Raw genomic sequence first — 24,534 nt, forward strand, 5'->3', positions numbered from 1 at the left:
CATCTAAACTTCCTATGTCTAAATGGAAGGCCAAGGCTGCTAGTGTCACTGTGCTCCTCTTTCTGCAGCAGGCAGGGCCACGTGCACAGGGTTAACCATGGAAAAAGTGAAATGAGTGAGACATAATAGTTATTTTGCTGTGGTAGGATATAGTCCTCCATGAACAACTCATGAACAAAGGCAATAGCTGTAAGAGGTTAGAGATGGTTGAGCTATTAATTAAATTAATTTATTAATTAATTTAAAATTAATTTATCCCATCCTTCTGCTAAAATCGATCTGGCAGCCAAAATGTGAAACAGCTCTTGAAGACAAATCTAGAAAAGAAGAAAGCTGAAGGAAGTAGTGGAAAGTAACAAGAGGTAAGAAATTAAACCATAATGCAAAGATCTTGGCCCACGCTGACAGCCAATGGTAAACACCTAACCTTCCTTCAGCATGGGTACACAGCAACCTGAATTAGCACAGTTCTGGAATGAATTAACAAGACATTACAGACCTTACATCCTTAATAGGATGTAAGGTCTGTAAAGGGACCTTAATAGGACACAATGAACTGTAGTTACAGCACCTCAGGCTGTGACACTGTTGTGTTGATGAGTCAGGGCATGTGACATCTGCCAGAAGTTTAGATGGTAAATTAATGTGGAAAATCACAGTTACTGCAGGAGATTGTGTTGGTGCTTCTGTTGTGCTGTTTCCATTGCACAGCTTCTTCCAGTTCATCTCAAAGAGTGCATCAGAGAGTGCAGCGTTATATAGATAGCTGTAAAACTGGAATAGTATTAGTGATGCTCAAATTGTTTGGTGGGATTAGTAATTTAAGCATTATTATCTGGATTTAATTAAATCCAGATTAATTCCTAATTATAGCCTGCAGGGCCATGTGCAGCCACTCTGTTCACTGAAAGAAGTGTCTTGCACCTTGCTTGCTGGTTTCCCTCCCCAGACTCCACCACAGGTTATGCAATGCCTCAGCACTGGGTTGGTGCGATAAGCTTCCCATGTGATGTCATGTTGGTAGAGGCATGGAAAACCAGACAGATTTCTAGCTGCTGCACAGCTCTGTAACTTTATACCCACAGCAACATCTGCCTTGTGACAGTGTGTGACCACCAGGGGACTGAGCATATGTTGCCATGGTGGTGGCAAAGGATGGGGAGGGAAGAATATTGGAGCAGAGCTGGGGGCACAGGCATTTGAAAGGTTGCATTTTAAAGGTTAGACTAGATGACCTTAGAGGTCTTTTCTGACACGAATGATTCTATGATTCTATTAATTCTTCTTATAGCTATGGCTAGTTCCAATCTAATATTCTTCAACCCCTGTCTAAAAATTTTAACATTCTGTATTTTTTTTTTTTTTTTTTGATTCTGTTTCAGTGACAGCTGTATGCATGAGCAAAAAAAACCACTAGTATATGCCTTGGAAGGAAAAGATGGCATATGAATTTTTTGTGAAAAGCTCAAAACATACAAAGAACAGCCTGATTTCCAGACTGGAAAAGAAATTCTATTTTTGACAGAGAATGCAAGAAAAAAAAAAACAATAAAAAGCAATAGATAAAAGAAACAGAACTATTTCCAGTCACTTATTAAGATAGAAGAGGGAATGAAAAGGATGAAAAAATAACAGATTCATTTTATTAGGAATGATGCAAACTTACAAGGTCTAGGCTGTTCATGTAAAGGTATCACTTTGACTTACAGAATGACAGACCCATCATGATCTAATTAGTGGTTCTTTGTGATTTGAAAAGTAATTTTAAAATTCCAATACAGAAAATAAATCAAGTGTGATGTCAAGAGTAAAATAAACAACAGGTCTCTGTATTTCATTTTCACATTTAATACATGAAAGACCAAAAACTGGGAGAGGTATAATAAGGTCTGACATTCAATTTTAACGCTTTAGTTATGGAGAGCATATATTAAGGCGTCACCTGAAGCACAAATAGTGCTACAGTTTCCAATAATCAACATTTAAGACAACTGCAGTTCTTCTGAGTATAAAATAATTGCTTCTTACCCATTACCCATTATCAATTACCCATTGATAACATTTCTTACTAATGTCACTGATTTAAAAAATTACCATAATTAACTCCTAATACATCTTAGACTAGCTTTTCAGTACTCTCCTTGTCTGTATCAATTTGTGCCTACTTTTTGACACCTGAAAATACAGAAGAGAACAGCTTTTTTCAGGGGCATTGCTTGCTACCTAACTGGAATATAAATCAAGAAGGAAGCACTGGGCAATGGATGGGAGAGTGCTAGATAAATGCTGTCATGCATGGTGAAGGCTTATTTGTGACAGTGCTGAAAGAGAAAGTCATATGAATAAATCCTAAAAGAGGACATAGCAGATAGATAGCTATAGTAAATGAATAAAGATCAATAGAAAACAAAGCTCTAATCATGTTTCTATGCTCATAGTTTACTAGGTGGCAATTTAAACTGGAATTTAACTGCAGTCTTCTGCAAATCTTGAGACTGGATAATATCTAACATCAGCTGTGAAGAAATGGTGAAGAAAAGGACACTTTCTACAACACAAAGTACAGTTTTGTTTAATAATGATGACAACGCACAAGGTTAGAGGTTAAAACAGAAATATATCTCGTTGTTGAAGGAACACATTAGGTTGGATCTTCCTAAAGGGATTTTGCTGTTCAGATTTCTATTTTGGCTTTATAATGCCAGCCTTTTGGTATTAGCACTGAATTTTATATATTTATGGTTGTGAGGGAGAGACTTAGTGAATATCTCCTTTTACTTCTATGTAATTCCCTGCCTTGTAACTGGGGAGCTCAAAGGTTTTTGTTCTCAAAAGCTCCAGAGATAGGTCTGTAAAAAATCCATCTTAACCTGTGTATCTATACAGATCTGTGCCCTGTGGATGTTAGTTGACACTAGCCAGTTGATACCAGTTTGGAAGTCTCTGAGTGTTATAAGAATACTATAAGACTTTGAAAGACCCTTTATTTTTAAAGGCTTCTGCAAGTGGTGGAAGCAAATTTCCATTTGAACTGTTTCCTCTGTTAACTTCTAGTTACCTACTTCAGCAACCTCTAAGAGGACTACTTTTGAAACCAGTTAGGTAGTAAAGGTGTATTTTGGCATGCCTGTCAGGATTAGAAACAGGAATGGATGCATTCAATTAAATTTAGGTGATAAAAGGAAGTGATAAAATTACTGTGATAAATTTTCCAGGCCCATGAACAGATCACAGGATGTAATCCTTCCTTCCTCCAACCTGGGAATCATTAGGCACCATTCAAGACCTATCCAAGATACAGAAATTTTGTCCTGTACAGTTTCTTTTTAAAAATGTAGGTATTCCAGGGAACCCACTGAAATTAACAACTGAAAGTAACCTCCACCTAACACTGAGAGAAAAAGATTCCCAATGGATGCTTAAGGCTTGATTCTTTACTACTTAAAAATAAGTTAATGAAGAGTATGTAGAAATTTCCCTTTCTGGAAAACCAGTTCGAATGGGAGAAGATTATGAACAGTGAAAATTTTAATTTCTTCTCTGGAAAACACGTGAAAAAAACCCCTGACATCAGTAGCTGAGATCAGAAATAGTTGTAAACCGCAGTGATGGTGAAGTGAGATTTTGGCCACTAGCCAGCAGAGAGCTCCCCTGAGCTGGCAGTTATCTGCTGCAATAGCTGTCATAAGAGAAGCTGTCTCTCTTTTTTAGCTACTGAAGAGAGGCTAATGGGATAATTGAGCAGTTTCCATTTCTCATTACCACGTATTCATCATAGTGCATACAAAGTACCTGTAGTTAAAATATTAAGTGATCACTTTTGTTAATGGCTGGTCTCATGTGCTGTATTTCCAAAGTGTCTAGGTTTTTAGATTAATATTTGATAAGTTGTGGCTTAAGACCAGCATATTTAAATTAAATAATTACACAAACTCATGATATCAGTATTACATTCTAAAAGAAACAGAACATTTTGTGTAAATCTGCTTCTACTCCAGAGAACACGCTTATGGGCTGTTCTTTGGGTTCATTTTCCAGTGCTACATAGAACATATGCTACATAGAACATATATCCATGAAAACATTAGGGTACCTAGTACACCTTTGATGAGCTGTTAAAAATTAATTTGTAGCTAGTATAAGCTGACAAGAGCATTTTTAGCACAATGTTGCATTGTTAATAGTCTTATGAGTAAGTCTATTTCTTGAACACTGATAAACTCACAGAGTTATGCAGATATTGTCCTGCTCTGCTTTGTGACAAGTGGGGCAGTTCACAATAAGGGCAGTCAGAGCACTCGAGCAGATGGAGTAACTGAGATGAGAGCTCCAGAGCCTTTCAGTGCCTCCAAGTTGAGGAAGGGTTTTCAGAATCATTGTTTGGGTCCTGGGCACCTATCTTTATAAATTTAACTGAGGAAGCCAGAGATTTTTGTGAACTGTAACTCCAAATCCATGGCTCTTATTTTGATGGGGTAATTTTAACAAACTCAGTATTTTTTTTTTTTTTTTTAAAGTATGAAAAATTACTAAACCTGTTTTTTTTTGCATGATGAAGTGCTATTCTTAACATGATGCTCACATGAGTTTATTGGGAGATCAGCTGCTGGTTGTAATCACACACAATCATCCACATTAGGTCAGCTAAAGGAAATTGGATGAATGAAATATCAGTTAAACATAGTCCTTTGAATCCATATTAAAACAGATAACTAAAGAAGTATAAGAAAGGCAACTTTAGCTATCTGATCATTGATACGATTTTAGAGACCTGATGGAAAAAAAAACAAACAAAACAAAACAAACAAACAAACAAACAAACAACAACAAAAAAACAAACATACAAAGCCCAAACCCTTCCCCCCAAAAAGACAGATTCACCAGTATTAATCAGCTACATGCAAACATCTAGAACAGCAGTCTAGTACTTTGTGTTGTTCTTGTAGTGTGCTGTGCCTTTCAAATTCCTACCTCTGCGCCCTGATAACATACTGTTGTTATAAAGTCCAATATAGGTTTTACCTCGAAGGAGCCTAACAATAGCTTCTGTTCTAGAACAAAAATGGCTTGCTACAGAGCAAAAAAAAACCTTTTGTGAGGAGAAAAGTTGAGCAAAACAGTTTTATACTCGGTTGTCTTTGTTTCCAGGCAGGCAGCTAATAATGTGCATTTGTTATTTTACTACTTTAACACTGTTCCAGAAAGTGGTGCTCTTGGGCATGACACATTAGGGTTGATCTGTATGGTTCATCACCTGCATAGCCTTCTGGGAAAAGAACTTTACAGCAATTCTGTTTTAACTAACCTTTGTTGTGTCCATGCCTATAAATACAGGATGTACTTCTATTAGAATTTTACCAAGCCATTTCTAATGGTGACTTGAACTAGAATGAAGTGGACATGAACGAAAAGGAAGATCTTACTCAGGAGGTAAGGGACTGACTGTGAATGATATCTGAGCAGATAATATGATATAAAATACTTTTTATATCCACTTCAAGATTTTAAGGGAACAAATACTTAATTGTGGTGTATGTGTATGTCTTCACGCACATGTATTGAGCATGGTCTAATTCTGAGCCAGATGTAGGTCAAAGAAAGACTTCTGGTTTAAGCTCAAACAACCATTTACCTTAGAAAGCAAGTCTCACATTTTAATTTCCTATATCTTCCATTTATAACTTTAGCAAAAGTATCAGAAATAGAGGTCTAAAATCTGACCCATTAATATTTGTGAAAAAGTAGATTGACATCATTAATGTAAGTGAAACCACTAACATAAATGTCTGACCTGAAAATGATGCCCTTGATTTGTTCTACTGAGCTGAGTGGAGTTGGAGCTGCTTAGTTTCTACATAAGTGCATTTTAAAGCTGATTCTGACCCTGAAGTTGCATTAAATATTTTCAACAAAACTAAAAACAAACAACCAAAAAAACCAACCACTGTTATCTTGGGTAGGGTCCAAGAGATATTATTGTGGAAAATATGAAATTAAAATGTTTAATTTAAAATATTGAGAAAGATATAAGGTAGCTCGAAAGTAAAGGTGAAGACAGACTTCCTGAGGCTACTAAAATTTTTTATCGAGGTGAACAAATGAATACTATGCCGGAGATATACCTTCTCTGAGTCACTAACTGCCTCCCAGACCATCTTTAGATATGAAATGAGTCATAGAAATTAGACATAAAATCCTGTATATCATGAAGTCCATTTCTTTGCAAATGTCTTCCAGAGAGAGGATCAGTCATATGTTAAATGGATCCTGTTCTTACATCTCATTTACACCACTGCAAGTTGGAAATGACACCACCAATGTAATTTTCTGTTCCAAAGTCATTTTGAAAGCAGGATCAGTTTCTTAATTTTGAGAGTCTATCTTCCTTTAGGGAATTTTCTTACATGTTGCAGGTGGCACGGTCCAAGGGAAAGTATTTGCAAATAACTTTGCCACAAGGATTCTGCTGCCTTGAAGCAGTGAATCAATGACCTTGAGAGCTAATCTACTAATTGGATATGTAGCATGAAGTCTTTGGATGGGAGTAGCAGAGGAAGGCAGATGTCAGATGTGAAAATAAGTGAGCTAAACTCTTCTATTCATTTTCCCATGAAGGACATTAATAATCCTGTGTATATTTAAAAGTTTCAAAAAAGAAAGGAGACTTTGCTTCTGCTCCTAACATTACCACACATCTTCCCATGACCTATGGCAAGACTGTGTTTTACAGCTTCTCTAACTGCAAAACAATCACATGTACCTAATATTTATGCCACTTGCAGGTCCTTCACAGGGAGGTTTTTGTAGCAGTAAATCACTCTCTGAGAACCACTTTATAAAACAAGGTCACTGAGAGAGGAATTAGTTACAGCAATAACTTGACAATGTGCTGTGATCTTCATGTCTCTAGCTGACAAACCACCAGTGTCTATTTACAGTAGCATACATTGTTTTAGCACTGCAAGCAAAAAAAACCACAAAATCCTTCTCTGTTCCTAGAGCAACTCCCTGGAAATGTCTGTGCTGTCTTCTGTGGCTCTATACTCCATGGGCCAAATTCCCTCCTGGTATAAATCTGAGTAGCTCCAGTGACTCTAGTGAAGCTGCATTAATTCCCAGCAGTAGATAATTATTCCATCATCCTCTGCTCCTTTGCTGCCTGGTTGCTGTGGCAAGCAGCTGGGTAACTCTTTCCATCTGTCAGGGGAAGAGACAGGGAAAAAACTTGGACATGGATGTACTAGCTTTACGTACACTGTTATATAATGTCTTAAGGAGCACCTCTTGCTAAGACCTGAATTTTAGTTTTTGAGATTTGTTGCCACATGAAAACATTAATTAACTTGGCTGCACCAAACAGAGGAAGCTGAAAAGGGAAACCTGGTAACAGCCAGAAAGTTCTTCAGCATTTATAGTTCCATAACAATTGAAAGATAATCGAAGTGTAATACAAAATTTGTTTTACTTTTGAAGTCTGGAAAAATGTTCAAACAATGTGAATCAGGCCAGTTGTCAACATCATTTGAACAATATTTTAAGATTTTCTTAGACTGGAAATTAGACTGAAAACATTTAATTTAATTTTTTTACCACCGACTTTTATGATAGAAAAACAAATTCAAACCCTTGTGAAGCTATTTAACTTTAAATAAATAAAACATTCAGCCAATCACACCTTACAGAATTTTGATTTTTAATACCAGATTTTAATGTCTTGATGTTCTATGCACAATGAATCTTCCATTCTTGAAAAATCTTAATAACAGAGGAAGACCATCACAATTTCACCTCCTTACTTTCTGACCTCTTAACTAAATAATGGCTACAATTGATTAATAATCTGAAAGAAAAGAGAAAACAAGAATGTGATTGATACACCAGTGCTGTTTGCTGAATGGCTGCATTAAGTTTTTGGATAGCCGGTAGCAGAAACATTGGGTTATCTCTTTGACTATATATGTAAAAGCTGCTGCTGGAGTTTCACTGTTCTCTCTTTCACTTTCCTCTGTAATATAAATCCTAGTGCAGCTATTCATCTGCAGTTACTTAGGGAATCTTTTAAACCATATTTCTTTGCTCCTTTTTTTTTTTTTTTTTTTTTTTTTTTTTTCCCGTTCACATGCTATAGTATGAATTTTTCATTATTTATTTTATTTATTTATTTATTTTTCTCATTTTTCTGTCTCTCTGTCAGTAGATTTTTTTAGAGAGGTTTATAAATCCCAATAATTTTTGAGTTCTTTCCTAAGGTCAGGAAGGAAACAAAAAGTAAGAAAAAATAGAAGGTTCCCTCTGCAACCTCTGAATTTGTCTCATAGTACATTGCAGATATATCTTGAGTCATCTATAAAAGCCTTTTAAGGCAAAGGTTCAAGAACTGTCTTGGATTTTCACTTGCTCCACACACCAGATATCCCTGTGCTTATTATTCTTCCCAAAGGCAACCCTTTACATTTCCAAATGTTCTTGGCTTGTGGATTGGCAGGTTTACAGACGAACTGCCTTTTGGCAGTGCTGTATTTCATGATATAGTTAATGTTCCACTTCAGAGCTTGTACAAAGCTTAGAAGTGAACACAAACTGATTGAGATAAATTGCTTTAGATGTATGGCTTTTGTGTTGCCACAAGATATAAAATGTCTTTCAACTGTAGGAGCCTGACGACATGCCAGAAGTGGCATGTAATTGGGTTAAGTAGAGCAAGCAATTTCATCTGCACAGGGCTGAAATATTTGCTTGCTGATACTGTCTTCTGTTCTCTACACCTTTTACCTGTCATTGTCATGTGAGAGCTGAACAGCAGGATATTCTCTTGTATAGCACCCTAATACAATCGTATTTGTGCTATACTTTGTATAGTGCTATATTTTACACTGTTTACTTTTACAGTGCTATATTTTATAGTGCTATATAATACAGTGTTGTAACACACAAGTGTAGCCCTGAAGCACTGTAGTACTTTGTAGTTTGCACTTTGTAGTTTGAGAACTTTGTTCTGTTGATAGTCACAGACATCCAGACACTTGTGCACATGACATGATACACTAGGTATCAAGTGAAGACATGCAAAGCTGTTATTTGTGTGAATTTAAATTATTTATTAACAAGACATTAAGTCTATTTCACCCCTAGACTACCTGCCTTGTAGGACTCACAGTGGTTCACCTCTGCTGAAAGCTTTCTAGGGCCAAATCCCCTTTGCAAAGGGGATCAATGTGCCAGCATGAGTTACAGCACTGGGGCAAGAAGTCCCAATGGAAGTAAAGACCTGGCAGAGTACCGATACCTATCAATGACATTTAACATCAGATACATCTTTTAGAAAACCTAAACTTTAGATTTATTTCATAGTATTGCACACTTCATTTACATTTTGGAAATAACCTTTCTGGCAAGAATATTTGAATCACCACCTGAGTATTTATGACTTAAGAAAGAGAAGAAAACTTCAAAACTTTCAAGATCTTTGATTTAGTGTGTCAGTAAATATTTGAAAATGAGAAACAAACAAACAAACAAAAAAAACAGCCCCATGAATGATTCTGAAACAAATGTTGGCTGAAAGAATTTTCACGTAGCTATAGTAGCTCCTGTTAATTGCTGCCACACAGCAACAAAAATGTAGGAACATTCAGTAATTTCAGTAATGACATAAAAATAACTAGAACTTTTGCCATATTAGTGCCATGAATATTTCTATTTTCCTTTCTGCATAACAGGACACATGGTTCAATTAAATTAAGGCATGATCACTATCCAACCATGTCTTTCAAGCTGATACTTGAAAGATACTTGATTCTGTATTCAGTAAATAAAACTTTCTAGAAATAATAAATTAATGAGTAAATTCTTAGGTCTTATTTCCTGGGTTCTTCTGCCTCTGTGTCCAAGCACCAGGCTCTTTCTGGTAAACTACTAGATAAAAGTAGTAGTAATTTATGTAGAAACTACTAGTTTTGACATAAACTACTAGATAGTAAGGCTGTATCATAACTCATGCATATGACTATTTTTAATATCAAAGGATGCTATAATTGCACCTTGCAAAAACTTCAGCACTAATCCACTTCAGAAAATGCCATGAAATTACTTTTAAATGAAAATTCATACATGTACATATCTCAGTTTATTTAGAAGAATCATTATTACACAGAGACAAAATCACAGAGTGCCCTGTGCTGAGGGTTCTAAGTAATGCATAGATTTTTCTCTGTGTAAATGTAAGATTTTATTTTCTTTAAATGCAAAAAAATGGTCAGTGTTTTTATTTAAGAGCAATGGGCACGATCTCCTTTTTCTATGATAAATATCCTATGATAAAAATGCAGTACTCAACTGTGTCTCAACTTCTGTAAAGAAAATAAATTCTTTGCAGAGTACTATAGCCACATTGGCCATTAGAATTTTATTACAAAGAAATGTTTCCATTAATGAATATACAAGTGGCCAGTCCTTATCCTTCTCTTCTCTGTTCAGAAGGAATTTGTTTTGGTAAAATTATAGTATGAACCTTGTGTTCAGGAAATCATTTAGCATGGTTAACTACAGGAACAGGTAGATTTCTGATGTTTTACATTTACATTTGTTACATGAACTACTCTTTGCCTGACTTCAATATCTAAGTATTATACAAAAGGATGTGTTCATATTTAGTTATTTTCAACATATTTTCAAAGATCTACAATAGGGACAACTGACAAGAATTGCATCTAACATTAGAATTTTCAGTAGTTATCTTTAAGCACAGAATACACAAATGCAGGGCAGAAATGCAGATATTGTTATGTTATGTTACTGATTTCAAGCTATTGAAGAAGACAAAGGAAATATGAAGACTTCATAAAGAGGAAATCTGAATATTTTAATGATGGCAGCCTTTGCCGCAGAGGATGTTTAAGTAAATATTTTTCGTAAATTCATTAAAAATTCAATCCTCTAACGATTATAGCTTTCATAGCTGAAACTCTTCTCTCCTTTCAGAAAAACATTTTATATATCTAGAAATTTAATTTGATGCCTCTTTCATTTCACAATGATTTAGGTTACTCCATTTGGCAATCAATAGTTCCCCAGCTTCATTCAAGTTGTATTACTAATGAGGATGTTAAAATGCTCCATTATAAGCAGTTCTTGTCTGCTCGTCTATTCAGGAACATTACTGAATGTTAATGAAGGAATCTTCATTACATTTTTATTCTGTTATGACACAGAGCTGTAGGAATTAGGCCTATTCTGCATGGGTGAACGTGTAGAGGTATCAGAGTACACCCAGAATCATTTTATGAGAATAAACCAAAGCTTTTTGAATATAAAATGGAATCACTAGAAATTGAGTGCTAAAACTGAGGTAAGAAAAGACTTCTGTTGTCAATGAGATCATGTAGATTCAAAGAGCCAACCAAGTCATGGTTGTGATATGTGCAGGGGAGTTACAGGCAGAGAACGTCATGTCCTTCTTAGAGAGCTGGCACTCATCTGCTTTCTGGGCTAGCAGGAATGCCCCAGTGAGCTCCAAAAGAAGCTGTAATAAAGTGCATCAAAGAGATTCAGAGCAAAGGGAAGAGAGGAAGGAAGCTTTCCTTGAGCTCTGTTTCAGGAAAAAAAGGTCTTATGCCTTTTTGACTGGGGCATTAATGGAAAGTAGCGTAATGGGTGAACATAATGAGAAAATAGGAGGAATAATACAGAAAAGGGAGGTATTAATTGTCTTAGTGGAAGCCATGCAACTGTTTCCTTCCACATACATCTCATACACTGCTGCCTTTTCTTCTAAATGCTTTTGTCTGCCAGCAGGAAACTCTTTTGCCTTATCCAGACTGGCATTCACCTTTTTTCTGTGCAGACCCCTATTTCTTCTGCAAATTCAGAAATTGGACAGAATCTAGTCTTTGTGGAAAAGGTGAAGAACAGTAACAAAGATGGTATCTCTCAGTTTCCCAGTTATTTTACAAGTGTTAATTCCAGTCCGACCCAAGCAAACCAAGAACTCTTGGATAAGTTGCTTAGTCATCAATAAATGTTTGAGCAGGTATTTGTGACCAACATAACAGTTTGTGATCAGCTATGGAGTGATATATAGTTTGGTTAAATAGTATTACAGAGTCTTCACTGCGACTTCATGAGATGGAGAATTTGATCCCTACCTTGATAGTTTGTAAAATAATTAATTACCTACAGTGATGGGGTAATTACCCATAGTAATAGGACCACAAATGATCCTATCAGGCTACTTAGGAGAGATGATTCAGATATTTCTTGATATTCTGTGGGATAATGCTAACAGATTAATTTTTGTTGCTTCTCTTTGCACCATCTCCATATTTTTTATATAAATTTAGAAATCTGCTCCCAACACTACAATGTAAATCATATTAATGCCAAATATAAAAGTAAATATTATCCTCTGGTTCTTTCCTCATTATAATCCAAATAGAGGCTTGTTTATTTGACAGCTGCCCTGGCAGTTTGGTTATTTGGCCAAACTAGATCCTTGAAATTCAGTTAAAGCCAGATTATTTTTAGGTTTCACTTCCCATACAATCCCAAATGATTGGCAGCATTCTGTTTTAAGGCTATTTATTTCCTTTATAAATACAAATGTTTTTGATATGAACAAGAACATGTATAAATGTAATGATTAAAAAATACTTTTTCATATTTAAAGGCCATGTTTTTTTTTTGACAAATGACGTCACACAGTGTACATCTTATATTTTCATTTGCTAAGATTGCCTAAAAATTAAATTATGAAGGTACTTTGACCAGTTTTGTTTTAAAACCTAAGACCTTCTCACTCAATTTTCAGTAGGAACCTTTTATCCAAATAGTATAATTTGAAGGTAATTAGTAACCACAAAGACCTCCATGAGCAAGAAGTGATGGAAGTGCCACAAAATAAATGAAGCTGGTGCTAGTAGACCATTCCTATGTTCTGTTTCATTCATGCATATTATTTGGTTGTATATTTTATTGCTGGTTGCAGAACACATCTGGAATTGCCAATGACGAAGTTGATGGCAACAATATATGTAGTTTCAGAAAGAAAAAAGGAGTCAAAGGTACCACAAAGCATGTTCCTCTGTTAGAAAATGAGAAGATGGAGTTGTCTCATACCTCAAAAATCCCAGATCCTCATCATCTTCAAGGAATCACTGGTTGTTCAGAACCACCATCACATCAATCTCTTCAAAACCTGACTAATTTTCCTCCAGTGCAAAAAGACAGAGGGGGTAGTGGCATTTCCCATTTTGTCAGCAACGTGAAAGAAGACATGTCTGGGGAAACACATGAAATCCCAGAAGATGCTGGCACTGGGGAAAAAGTAAAAGAAAAAATGCATAAGAAGATAGATACACCAGGTAAAACAAAGTTGCCCATGGGTGTACAAGCTGCCAACAACACAGAAAAAGCTGGGTGTGCAGACACAGTGTACAAGGAAGAGGACAGTGAAAAGATGGAGTGTATACAAGAAGAACAGGGTAGGACAGATGAAGATAGCAAGTTTCATATGACAAAGACAGGCTTCCTGGAGAGTACTGCAACCGCACAAGGAAGAAGTACTGCAGAGTCCTTCACACCTGGCATTTCTGAACAAAGTCTGGAAGAGATGAAAAAACTTCTAAGTGAAGGTCCTCTTCCTGACCATGGGCCCAATTGCAGTGGTAGGTCAGGTGGCACTTTTTCTCAGCAAAACTTGAAGCCTGGGGAGAAAATAGCTGATAAACAGGGCAGACCCTTTGACTTGTTTAGTCTCCATTTTGGAAAAGAGAATCAAAAGTACCACAGTTTCCACAAGGAGGGAGTGGGACAGCAGAGCAAGTCTCTTCTGGTTCTCAGCTCTGCTGGGTCTGCTCAGCAACAGCCAGCAGGCGGTGAGGTGGATCAACCTATTCTGAGACAACCAGCAACTTCTACGTGTGCAGAAAGCACTGCTCCAGAGATTGAGTTCAGCTCTTCTGCAAGCCATACCGGTAAGGATATTTAGCCAACACCTGCTGTGCTGTTAAAGAAAATGCTTCTGTTATTTTGTGGGGTTTTGTGAAGTTGCAAAATTTAGTCAGAACTAATGAGAAAATTGATACTCATAGCTTCTGTATCATTGGGGTGGATCAGAAGTTCTACCCTACATCTGTGCTGAGTTTTTTAGAAAGTAAGGCATTTATGATGCCAAGCTGCCTGCCAAAAACTGCCATGCACAAGTGGTCATGTCATGTTCATTAAAATTGAAATATTTCCTCATTTAAACTAAGTGCAGGCAACATTTCCCAAAGGTCTGCTAGACACTGAAAAACTCTGAAGGCAGTTGGGCTTCTTAAAATTTCCTTTTTGTTAACATATCCAGCAGTGGAAATTGCTCCCATGTAGGTATGATGTTTGCAATTATTATTCCTGTGAGAGGACTGGAATGCAAAACATCTAATATAAAATATAGGGGAAGAAAAGCAAATGAGGCAGAGAACTTCCACTTATCTTCATGGTGTTCAATAAGTCCATTTTGGAAGTGTTAATAGAGCAGATTAATTGCTACTAATAGGTAGTGGTTTCTTTGAAACAGTAAAAACTAGACTTCTGGGCTAGCTGGATCAGCAAGCTGAATGCTACTATTAACTATAATAATGTAATGGGCTTGAGCTGTTAGTTGCTTTGTGTCTTTTCCAGGAAGGACACAAACAACAGTTTACCAGTTGAAGAGATATCATGTTAATAAACTTCCAGGAGTATCATGATCAGATAACATCATCAGCTTTTCAGGGTAGATATGATGCCCTCTGACTTATATGACTGATACAATAAATACGAATCTTAACTCTTCATTAATAAGAATAAAAAAAATATCCATCATTGACTATATAATAAAATGTATAAGTCACAATTAAATTTGTGTAACAATATTAAGTTACCCTGCTCTTTGAAAAGTCTGCTTTCAGATGGTAGAAACATGGTTGTATATGCTCTGAAGACAGGCAGTTTGAATATACGAAATTTTGTAGGGCACAGGAGGATTTTTCAGTAGACATTGCATTAGCCAGTTTGAACAATTCAGAATACAATATCCATGAATAGTTGTTCGTAGTGGGAGGTGTCCCTACCCATGGCAGGGGGCCTGGAACTAGATGATCTTTGAGGTTCCTTCCAACCCAAACCATTCTATGACTCTATGATCATCATCAGTAATTCAGTGCACTATATGAGAAATATAAAGGTCTGAAATGACATTTTGTGCTCAAATCACTCTCTATTTTTGTCTATTAGAACAAACAAGTTAGAGGATTATTTCTTAGCCTACAGTGGATGTTGTTCCCTTACAATATTGTTGTTCCCTTACAGTATTTTTCCCCTGCTGAAGGGCTAGCAAAATTAATTGCCAAATTTAGATTACTATTGTTTTCTGCAAAACCAGAAAATAAGTTTTAAAAAATGTAAAAAACTATTCTTTGCCATAACACCATTTAAAAAGTATAAGGATTTGATTAGATTAACTGTAGACTCTACAGAGAGATTTCAACCAGAATATAGCCACTAAAGTGTCTATCTAGTCAAGCTCATTTCTTTGTCAGTAGAGAAAGACAGAGAAAGACAGTCATTCTCTCTTCAAAGACAGAATGGTTAAAGAAAATGGAAAGAAATTGGTTAGAGAAATTGGTCTTGAGAAACTGGCTTCTCTTTCTCCTCAATGGGGAAGAATTCTACATGTTTAGTTTAGATTATTTTCCTAACTCTGAAATGCCTAAATGAACCTGGGGTTAATCTTTATCTGTGTCACTGGCAGTAACAATGACTGTGAGCAAACTCTAGTTGAAAACTAACTATGAATGGAGGGGAAGGAATACTGTTTTGTCTCATCTAAAACAAAACAAGTCTCGTAAGGTTTGGATTCCATTTGTCTTTGACCAAACAAATGACAGGGTGCCACGTATACTTTTATAGTTCCACTAATGAAAAAAAAAAAAAAAAAACAAGCAAAAAACAAAAAACAACACATTATTTGTGTAGAAATAATTTCTACTTACATAGAAACTTGTGTGCTTTGAAATTAATCTTCATTGAATATACTCAGCTCAAATGAAGGGAAGAAAGATTTAGATAAAATTCTGCAGTCTTTAATGAGTCTTTCCATAAACAATATTTCATTGCCAATTAAGATTTATAAGAAAAAATCCAAAATATTTTATGACTAAAATGTTATCTTGAACATTTTAGTTACAAAAGTGATTGAACAAAAGTCTTGGATCTAGACATGTATACTATACATCTATATTGCATCTATCTGAAACACTACTCATATTCAGCAAATTTTCAAAACATTGGATTTACAAATAAACACAGAGATTGTTCTCTTTGTGTCTTTGTTTAATATAGAATACAAAGTAGGAGAACGTTGAAATTATATGGCTGTAATAAAAAAAATAGATAAATACTGCCTAGTGTAATTCTTTAGTTATTATGTTGAGCACTTACAGAGATTTGGATGTCTGGAGTATAAAACTGTTCTAAAACTACACACCTATCCTTTCAGTTAATGGACAATCACTAGATGGAAGGAGTAGGAGGGCTAAAACATAGCTGAGCCTTATTGTAATGCAGAGGATTGAAATATAGCCATACTAGTTACCTGGTTAACATCTCTCAAAAAAAAAAGTTCATACATTTGTTCCAAATTTCTGTTTGGAAGTTGCATGGGATTTCTATTCATCTTCTGAATACTTCATATATTGCTTGCCAGCTCTTTTGTGAAAATAAGTGTTTGAGGGAAACAAAATAACATATAATAATAATAATAATAATAATAACAACAACAACAACAAAACAACAATACAGCATAATAATAATAAAAAATAAATAAATGACACCCAAAGTATTTGGCCAACATGAAAAATACTGTTTAGACACTGTCAGTGAAACTGGAGCTGAAACTAAAGCTCTTTGAATTCAATTCATCACCATGGAAAGATAGAAGCTAACACTTAAAGCTAATTAGGTAATTCTACTGACTACATTAACATGAATTTATGAATTTTATTTGCATAAGTATCCATATATGATAATTATGGGCACTTCTGCAAATTAGCATGTAGTCATTAATAATCAGATGCTTCGTAAGCTGTTCACTGCCTGTGATCTTGGGAGACCAAGAGAGAGTCTTCCAAACAGTAAAAATGCAGATGAAGTTGAATGTATATAGCATTACACAACACTTTATAGCATGTACATATACACACAGGAATATGTTTTATATATGTAGTATATAATGTAAATGTATATTAACCTCACTGAACTCAGAACATATCCCATGTTGCTTTACATACTGCTAAACTGGAATGTTTATACTGTGGTAACCAGAGAGGAGACAGAAGAAAATTTTATCTGAGAAATCTGGAGTTCCCAAGGATCGTGATTCACAACATGGGTGGGGCTCTCTTTGTCACGGAAGGAAATTAATTGAACTGAACAACCTAGTGCCACTGTACAGGCTTAGGACAAAGCTATCCTCTGTATCTTAAGAGACAGCAGCATCTCCATGTAGGTGTAGGTGGGCAACACACTGTAAATGCCCTTTTGTACATCCTGGTCTGTAGCCGAGAAAAAAAAATAAAAAAATGAAGAGCTAAAATGTGCACAGCTCCAGGAATGGGTCCTCTCAACAGGGCTGATCTTGTACATATGTCAAGTAAGGACATGAAAATGTGACCATCATGGGATCAGGAGGGTGGAGAAAATTTCTGAAGAATGAAAATATGTCTTAACTATAGCTGTAGGCTTCGCAAGTTACCTAGTGACTGTTGAAATGTTAGGTGTGCAGAAAAAGAACTCCAACATGAGAAGTTATTCGGGTGTTGACCCCAAATATTCCAGTTACTGTTAGTTCCTTTGCTAAATTCTCCATAGAATGTCCTGAGTTGGAAGGGACCCATATGTCAAATAGATGCTACCAGGCTATATTTCTTATATTTCTTAAGAGCGGAACTTATCAATTCTATGAGCACTTTTCAGTTACAGTAAGTAATCTCATGATGCCATTCTTGACATGCTCAAGGCTGTTGGTAAAAAGGCAGTTAGAAGAGATGATAACTGGTGTTTACAGGCAGAAGTATGAAAAGAAGACTTTCATACAATGCAAATAGCATAGACTTTTTGCTCCACAGAAACCAATGCTTGTCCACACGTTTTTAACAAAGTCTGAACTCCTTGCTGCCAGAGTTCACCACTCCCTGTGCTCACCTGGAAGAGGAATGTCTTTCTGTTATTATTGATTTTGCTCATTGATCAGGAAGTAAAAATGAAGACACTTTAGGAGCTGTAAGTGGACACTGGAGAGGTTTGTAAAATCCTGTTCTGGGCTGATCATGTTCAGTACCTCTTGCAGTCATTCCTGCATGACTTTGGGGATTACTGTGGGGAAGATGATGTTTTTGACTTGCTGGTCTTCTCTGCTTTATATTTTATACAATCTGTTCTGTTTTCACAGCTCTCCCAAAGAGAAAAAAACAATGCTGTGCTATTTCATCATTTTCCTTCCTTATACCCTATCTGCAGTTCATTTTATTTTTCTGATGTTGCTGTTTCAACATTTTGAACTCAACTTGAATATAACATGGCTGAAACTTAGCTCCTTCCTAAACTTTCTCGATTGCCCCTATTTTCTGTCAAATAAACCATCACATTTTCTTTTTACTTCATTTTTCCTTAGAGCTGAGCTGTATATAACTTGCTACTTTATTTTTTTACTTTTTTTTTTTTTTTTTTTGCCTCACAAGCTCTAAGAGCAGATATTTTTCTTTAAAGCAAACCAAAACTCCTAAGTCCTTTATCTTTCATACCAATAGCTGAAAATCTCTTCCTGCTGTGTCTCTATATGATTTGCCTTTTTTTTTTCTTGATCTATACAAAACAAAAATGTTCAGATAGCACTTCCATCCTATCTTTCTGCTCCATTATGTACTCTTTTGGGTGAAATTCTTCTCATCTGTCTCTGGTGCCTGCAGTAAGCTAGTCATCCTGTAGCTCTGTGAGAAAAAGAGGTATAGTCAGTAATTCTTTCTGTCCTTTTTGAGACACTTAGTTTCTCTCTAATAACAGTGATAGTAACAATTGCCAAAACAACTAGTTTAGACCTAATGTAAGTGGAATAGAGTGTCTGCTTGATTTCTTTGCTTGCCACCTTTCCTTCTATAATGTATTCAAGAATAATTTAGTCTCTACCTTCTTTTCCCTAAGTAATTTCACTTTTGGCTAATGTAGTTCTTGCATTCATTGTTTTGTTTTGTTTTATTATTTATTTATTTATTTATTTTTCCTCATTAGTTCAAATATTTTTAAATCAGAAGGGGCTATCTAGTTTGCAATACTGTATAACTCACTTCATGGAACTTGGCTTAATGATTCCTCCCTTAAATTCAATTTTTCTGTTTGAGTTTGAAGAAAGGCATGGCACTCTATATCCATTACATTTAAGATTATCAATTAGATATTACCCACATTATTATTTTCAGACATTTCTACATATTTTATTTTCAAATCCTCTTGTCTAGGTGGAATTGTCTCTAACTTTTATATAAAACTGTGATGACTTTTTCATTCAATACAGAACAGCCATTTTATAAAACACCCTGGAAGATAGAAAAAAATGAGTCTTTTATTTTGTCTTTCATCAGTTGGTAAATAAAATTGTATTTTGTATTTTAATTCTCAATAATGTAGCTCCTCTGAGAAGCTATGTCATGTACTGTTGTAGAGTTTGGAAAGAATAATCCGTGGATGGTTGAAACTGACCTTTAAATTAGATATGAAACTCATGAAAAAGAGCTGAACTTCTCTGTGACCATATTAGTTTAAAAAGCCATTTTCAGAGTTAAGATTAAAAAGGAAAGCAAGATAAAATGAGACAAAGAAACAGATGGAAAAATATTCAAATATGAAAATCAAACAGGGAAATATTTTTACTTTCTCCCACACTTTGATAATTTTTTGGTATGATTACATCTTTCTTCCCCTGTCAGAGGGCTTGTAGGGAGCAAAAATAAGAGTTATGGAACACCTTTTGACTGCAGAAATCAATATTGTAAACATTTTTGATGAAACTATAGTTAGGTGAAAAGAAAGTTAAATTACATAATGTTTTCAAGTGTAAATATTTCTGATAGCCATTCATATCAACACTACTATTTAAATATAACTCAGTACTCCTACTTAGCATGTTAAACAAGCAGATGGGGATACAAAGGAGAGATTTTAAATAATAGCAATAAGAATGATGTATAACATTATAAAGGCTCTCATATGAGTTTTGAGGAAGAGGCTGTTAATGTTTTAAGACAAATGTAAGAATATGCTGTACAAACCAAGTACACTGTCTGCTCTTAAATACACAGACCAGAGTCATGTAAAGATGAATAGCTATATTTAAGTTACTACTGACAGGTATTTTCATAGGATTTAGAAGGGTATAAATATATTTATCCCACTGGACACATTGCCAGTGAATATCATCTACCCAAGACTTATAAAGGGGGTCAATATCACACAGATCTTCAGAGCACCCAATGACAGATTTCTAAGGGCACCCAGACCCCTTCTCATGGGACAGGAGGAGGGAGCAGAGCAGCTATATGACTGCAGCACGGTTGTATCTAGCACAGCTGGTGCTGCTGGAAGAAGAGACTTGAGGGGACCAGTGGAAATGTGGTCTCTTGGTCTCTTCTCCAGTGCATGATTTGTATCTGGAGACTACCTCCTGGTATCTGCTGTTATTGCCTTATGTTACCTTGGTGGTTGTATTTCTCAAAGAAGAGTTTCCAATATTACTACATTTGTTAGGTCAGCCTTTTCCTGTCACTGTTAAGTCCCCTGGCAACATGTAACATGTTCTTTTTGTTTCATCAGTTTGACACAGTCACCTCTTATAGAACTGAGAAATTGTTTGCTTTAGATGCTGTGTGATTTAACAAGAGACCATGGGAAAGAATTTCTTTGAACAAGCAGATAACAACAGATTGATCTGGGACATGTGGACTTTCCTTCTGTGATGGTACTTTTCTGAGAACATAAAGCAAATGTTAACAATTTGCCCTAGACAGAAGTCAGCTGTTCTCAGGAAACTGAATGATTTCAATAGTAATAATTCAAGAATGACATCACTCTTCTGCTAGAAATAATCACAATACTATAGTTTGTAGAGTTTGTAGATTTAGGGAGTAATAATATTTGTAGTTTTGTATACTCATATTTAAGAAAGATATATGTAGATAATTTACATGGATTAGTAGCTAGTTTGTAGTAATTGCAAAACAAACATAAGCCATACTATTTTTTTCTCTGTGGTAACTTGAATTGGAAATACAGACAGAAACAGAAACATTAAATGCTTTCCTGTGTACTACTGATCAAACATAAGAAATACAGTATGGATTTATAATTATTTTTTAAAATGAAAAATTGAAACCAAATCTGAACACCTTGTGAAATGTACATACATGTTTCTGTAAGTAGAGTTTATGAATTGAGAATGAATTTGGTGTTACTTCTACAGTCTCAGGGAGCTAGGGGAACACTCATGGATACAGTCCTACCTCATAAGAATGTAAAACTGTGCATTGAATTCAGGTAGACACTTATTTATTAGCTACCTTCTCTCCATTAGCTAATGCTCTAGTTAATGATTGTACAAACTGGGAAAAGACAAAGTACTCAGATCCTTAGTGCACCTTTCTAAACTTTAGTCATCACTAGCTTCTCGGAATTAGTTTGCTAGTGATTTATACAGCAGCTACCAACAAAATGTATTTTTGTGACTTGTGCTGGAGAAATATAAGAAGTATTGTTATTGATCAGTCATTCTCTATATTATGCAAAAAACAAACAAACAAACAAACAAAAACTTTCATATTTTCAAAATCAGTCAGAGATATTAAGTCTCAAGACAGAGATATTAATATTTTTATCTATCATATAATTTACAAAACCTTATAATTTCAGTGGGAAAGACAATATACAAGTGATATCATAAATGACAAACTGCCTCTAAAACGTGAAAGTAGTGAGAGTATTTCTATTGATTCTAACAGATTTTGTGTCAAGAATCTTGTAAATAAAATAAATATCTGTCTTTTGACTATTGTGTTGTCCAAATTGCTATTTAGCTTAGTTTTAGACTATTACTAAGTCAATGTTAATTTTAATTCTAGATAAATCTAGAAAAAGTTAATAATAAAGTTAATAATAATTAACTTAAAAGTTAAATTAAAAGTTAATAATAATTAATCATAAGTCCAACTGGAGAAGACAATTTTTGCTTATTTATTTATTTATTTATTTATTTATTTATTTTACTTTTTTAACGTTTACACTTTAACGTTAAACACTTGTAGAATAAGGGCTTGAGCAGTCTTTTTAGATTGAAAAACCTCAGGCTTCTTACACTTTTTTGAATATTTATGAACTCTTTCCATCTGATAAACAGTCACAGTTTATTTTCTGTTAATAGATGGCTAATTGATGGTCCATAAGGAGGTCAAATTTGCTAAAAGTCAGTAAACATTTATTTTGTAGAACAAAGTTATAGGACAACTGAATTGGAATTCAAATAACAATTACTTGAATGACATATGTAAGATAGTTTACGTATATTCTGTGCTCACTAGTTGTGTTTTAGCTGCAATTGTAACAGAGAATGTAACACAAAATTTAAACAATACTTCCTTATTCAATGTATATCCATTTAAGGACATAGTTCCCTGATATTTATAGAAGACAGAAGGAAAAAGGTATTTCAATAAACTGCTCACAAGTGAAGCAAATGAAAGGGAAAGAGGTCATAAGAAGAAGATGTTACAACTTTTTTTTTTTCCTTGTTTTTACCTTCTTGCTTTGTACTGTTTTTCTTTTTTTCTTTTCTTTTCTTTTTTTTTTTTTTCTTCTTAATATTAGATTTTGCCCTTGATTTAATAAGTTTATTGTAATAAATTGAAATTAATGCTTTATTCAGTTTAACTTGGATAGTAATAATACTTAGACACTTAAAGGGAAAGCCATCTGGCGGATGTGAAAAGAAGTTACAGTGCCTAGGTCTCTGCTCCACTATAAAAATTATACTCAAATGTTACTGCTTTTATACCAAGAAGTTTATACTGTCCTACAGCTTCTGTAATACAGTAAAGAAGGCCACTCTATACCAGTAAATGCATAAACTTCTCTTAAATGTTTGCTGCCTGTGGAGAAGACTGCAGGCTTCCTTAGAAGGTACTGGGAAAGATTTAATAGATAAGTGCCCTTTTTATCACATTTCTGTATCCATGTGTTTTTTGAAGGCATTAAAGAAATACAGCACCTGAATTCTATCAGGTTTCAGTGAGAAATAGATATCCAGCTGCTATTTGTGCTCCTAAATTCACCCAACAAAACAGCTGAGGTATCCCTCAGATATTCCTGGATTTACTACATGATACTTCTGTGTTTTCTTATCACAATAAAAATTCATTCAAATTATAGGCCACTCCAGAAAACAAGGGATTCTATATGGATCCTCAGGCCAAAATTGCCTGTTTACTTATAAAAATATTTTGTGATCCATATCTTTATCTCAATTCTGTTTTTTTTTTTTTTTTTTTTTTTTGTCATTGTTTGCCACTATTGAACTTTTTGCAATAGTAATAGTAATAGTAATTTGCATTCCAGCATTCATTATTTTGTTTGATGTGAACATTCCTCTTCACTTATAGCATCCAGCACAGAGCCTGATATAAACAGCCTCAGAAATCCAACTCTCCTTCACCTGTTCTCTCATATTGAATTTATTAAGCAGCAGATGGCCAGAGACAACATACAGTTTGTCAGATTTGAATCAATAGACCTCCACGGTGTGTCAAGATCAAAGAACATTCCTTCTCGCTTTTTTCATGTAAGTATTTTGGTTTTTAGGTATATGATAATGTATTTTCATGGCATCATCCTTAATTTATGTTATATATACATATATTATTTTTGGAGTGCAGGAAGAAAGTTCAATTTTGAACAATTTTTCTGTTCCTTCTACTTGTTAATGTTCCCAAAGGATCTAGACTCCCCCTCCTCCCTTTTAATTTAGATTACCCTCTGTTCCACAAAAATTGTAATCTAAATAAGTAAATCTAATAATTTCAGTTATTTGCACTTCTAATAATCTCTTTCATCAGAATTATCAAGTTCAACACTATAATAAAGATTTTGGTTCCTGAATATCAGTAAAGAAAAAGTGTAACCACTAACAGAAGGAAAATGAGGAAATGAAAATGCCTTTAGCTATGAGTAAATCAGATGAGAAAATAGTGATTTAATAGCAATACTTGCCATATTGATGATTCAGGAAATAAGAACCAAATTAAGAAGCAATTGTATCCCTGACTAGTCAGCCTTTTCAGTATATTGCTTCTATGATGCTTCATGTGCATAGCTATATTATACTTTCACTCATATCAGTACAAATATTTGTACTATATCTGTATGTATATGCACAGAAGAGAGTGATCAATTTATTTATTTATTTAATTATTTATTTATTTA

The 24,534-nt window shown here is 34.8% G+C and overlaps 1 protein-coding gene across 1 annotated transcript in view; it reads left to right on the forward strand.

Annotated features, from left to right (window-relative positions):
- The window catches only part of LGSN (lengsin, lens protein with glutamine synthetase domain), a 64,882-nt gene that overhangs the window by 36,443 nt on the left and 3,905 nt on the right, over nt 1-24,534 (forward strand). Inside the window, exons 2-3 of the mRNA XM_072036315.1 lie at nt 12,983-13,970; nt 23,715-23,893. Coding sequence (XP_071892416.1) covers nt 12,983-13,970; nt 23,715-23,893 — 1,167 coding nt within the window. The remainder of the gene's footprint in view (nt 1-12,982; nt 13,971-23,714; nt 23,894-24,534) is intronic.

The sequence above is a fragment of the Anas platyrhynchos genome, chromosome 3, assembly GCF_047663525.1.
Source record: "Anas platyrhynchos isolate ZD024472 breed Pekin duck chromosome 3, IASCAAS_PekinDuck_T2T, whole genome shotgun sequence".
Lineage (NCBI taxonomy): Eukaryota > Metazoa > Chordata > Aves > Anseriformes > Anatidae > Anas > Anas platyrhynchos.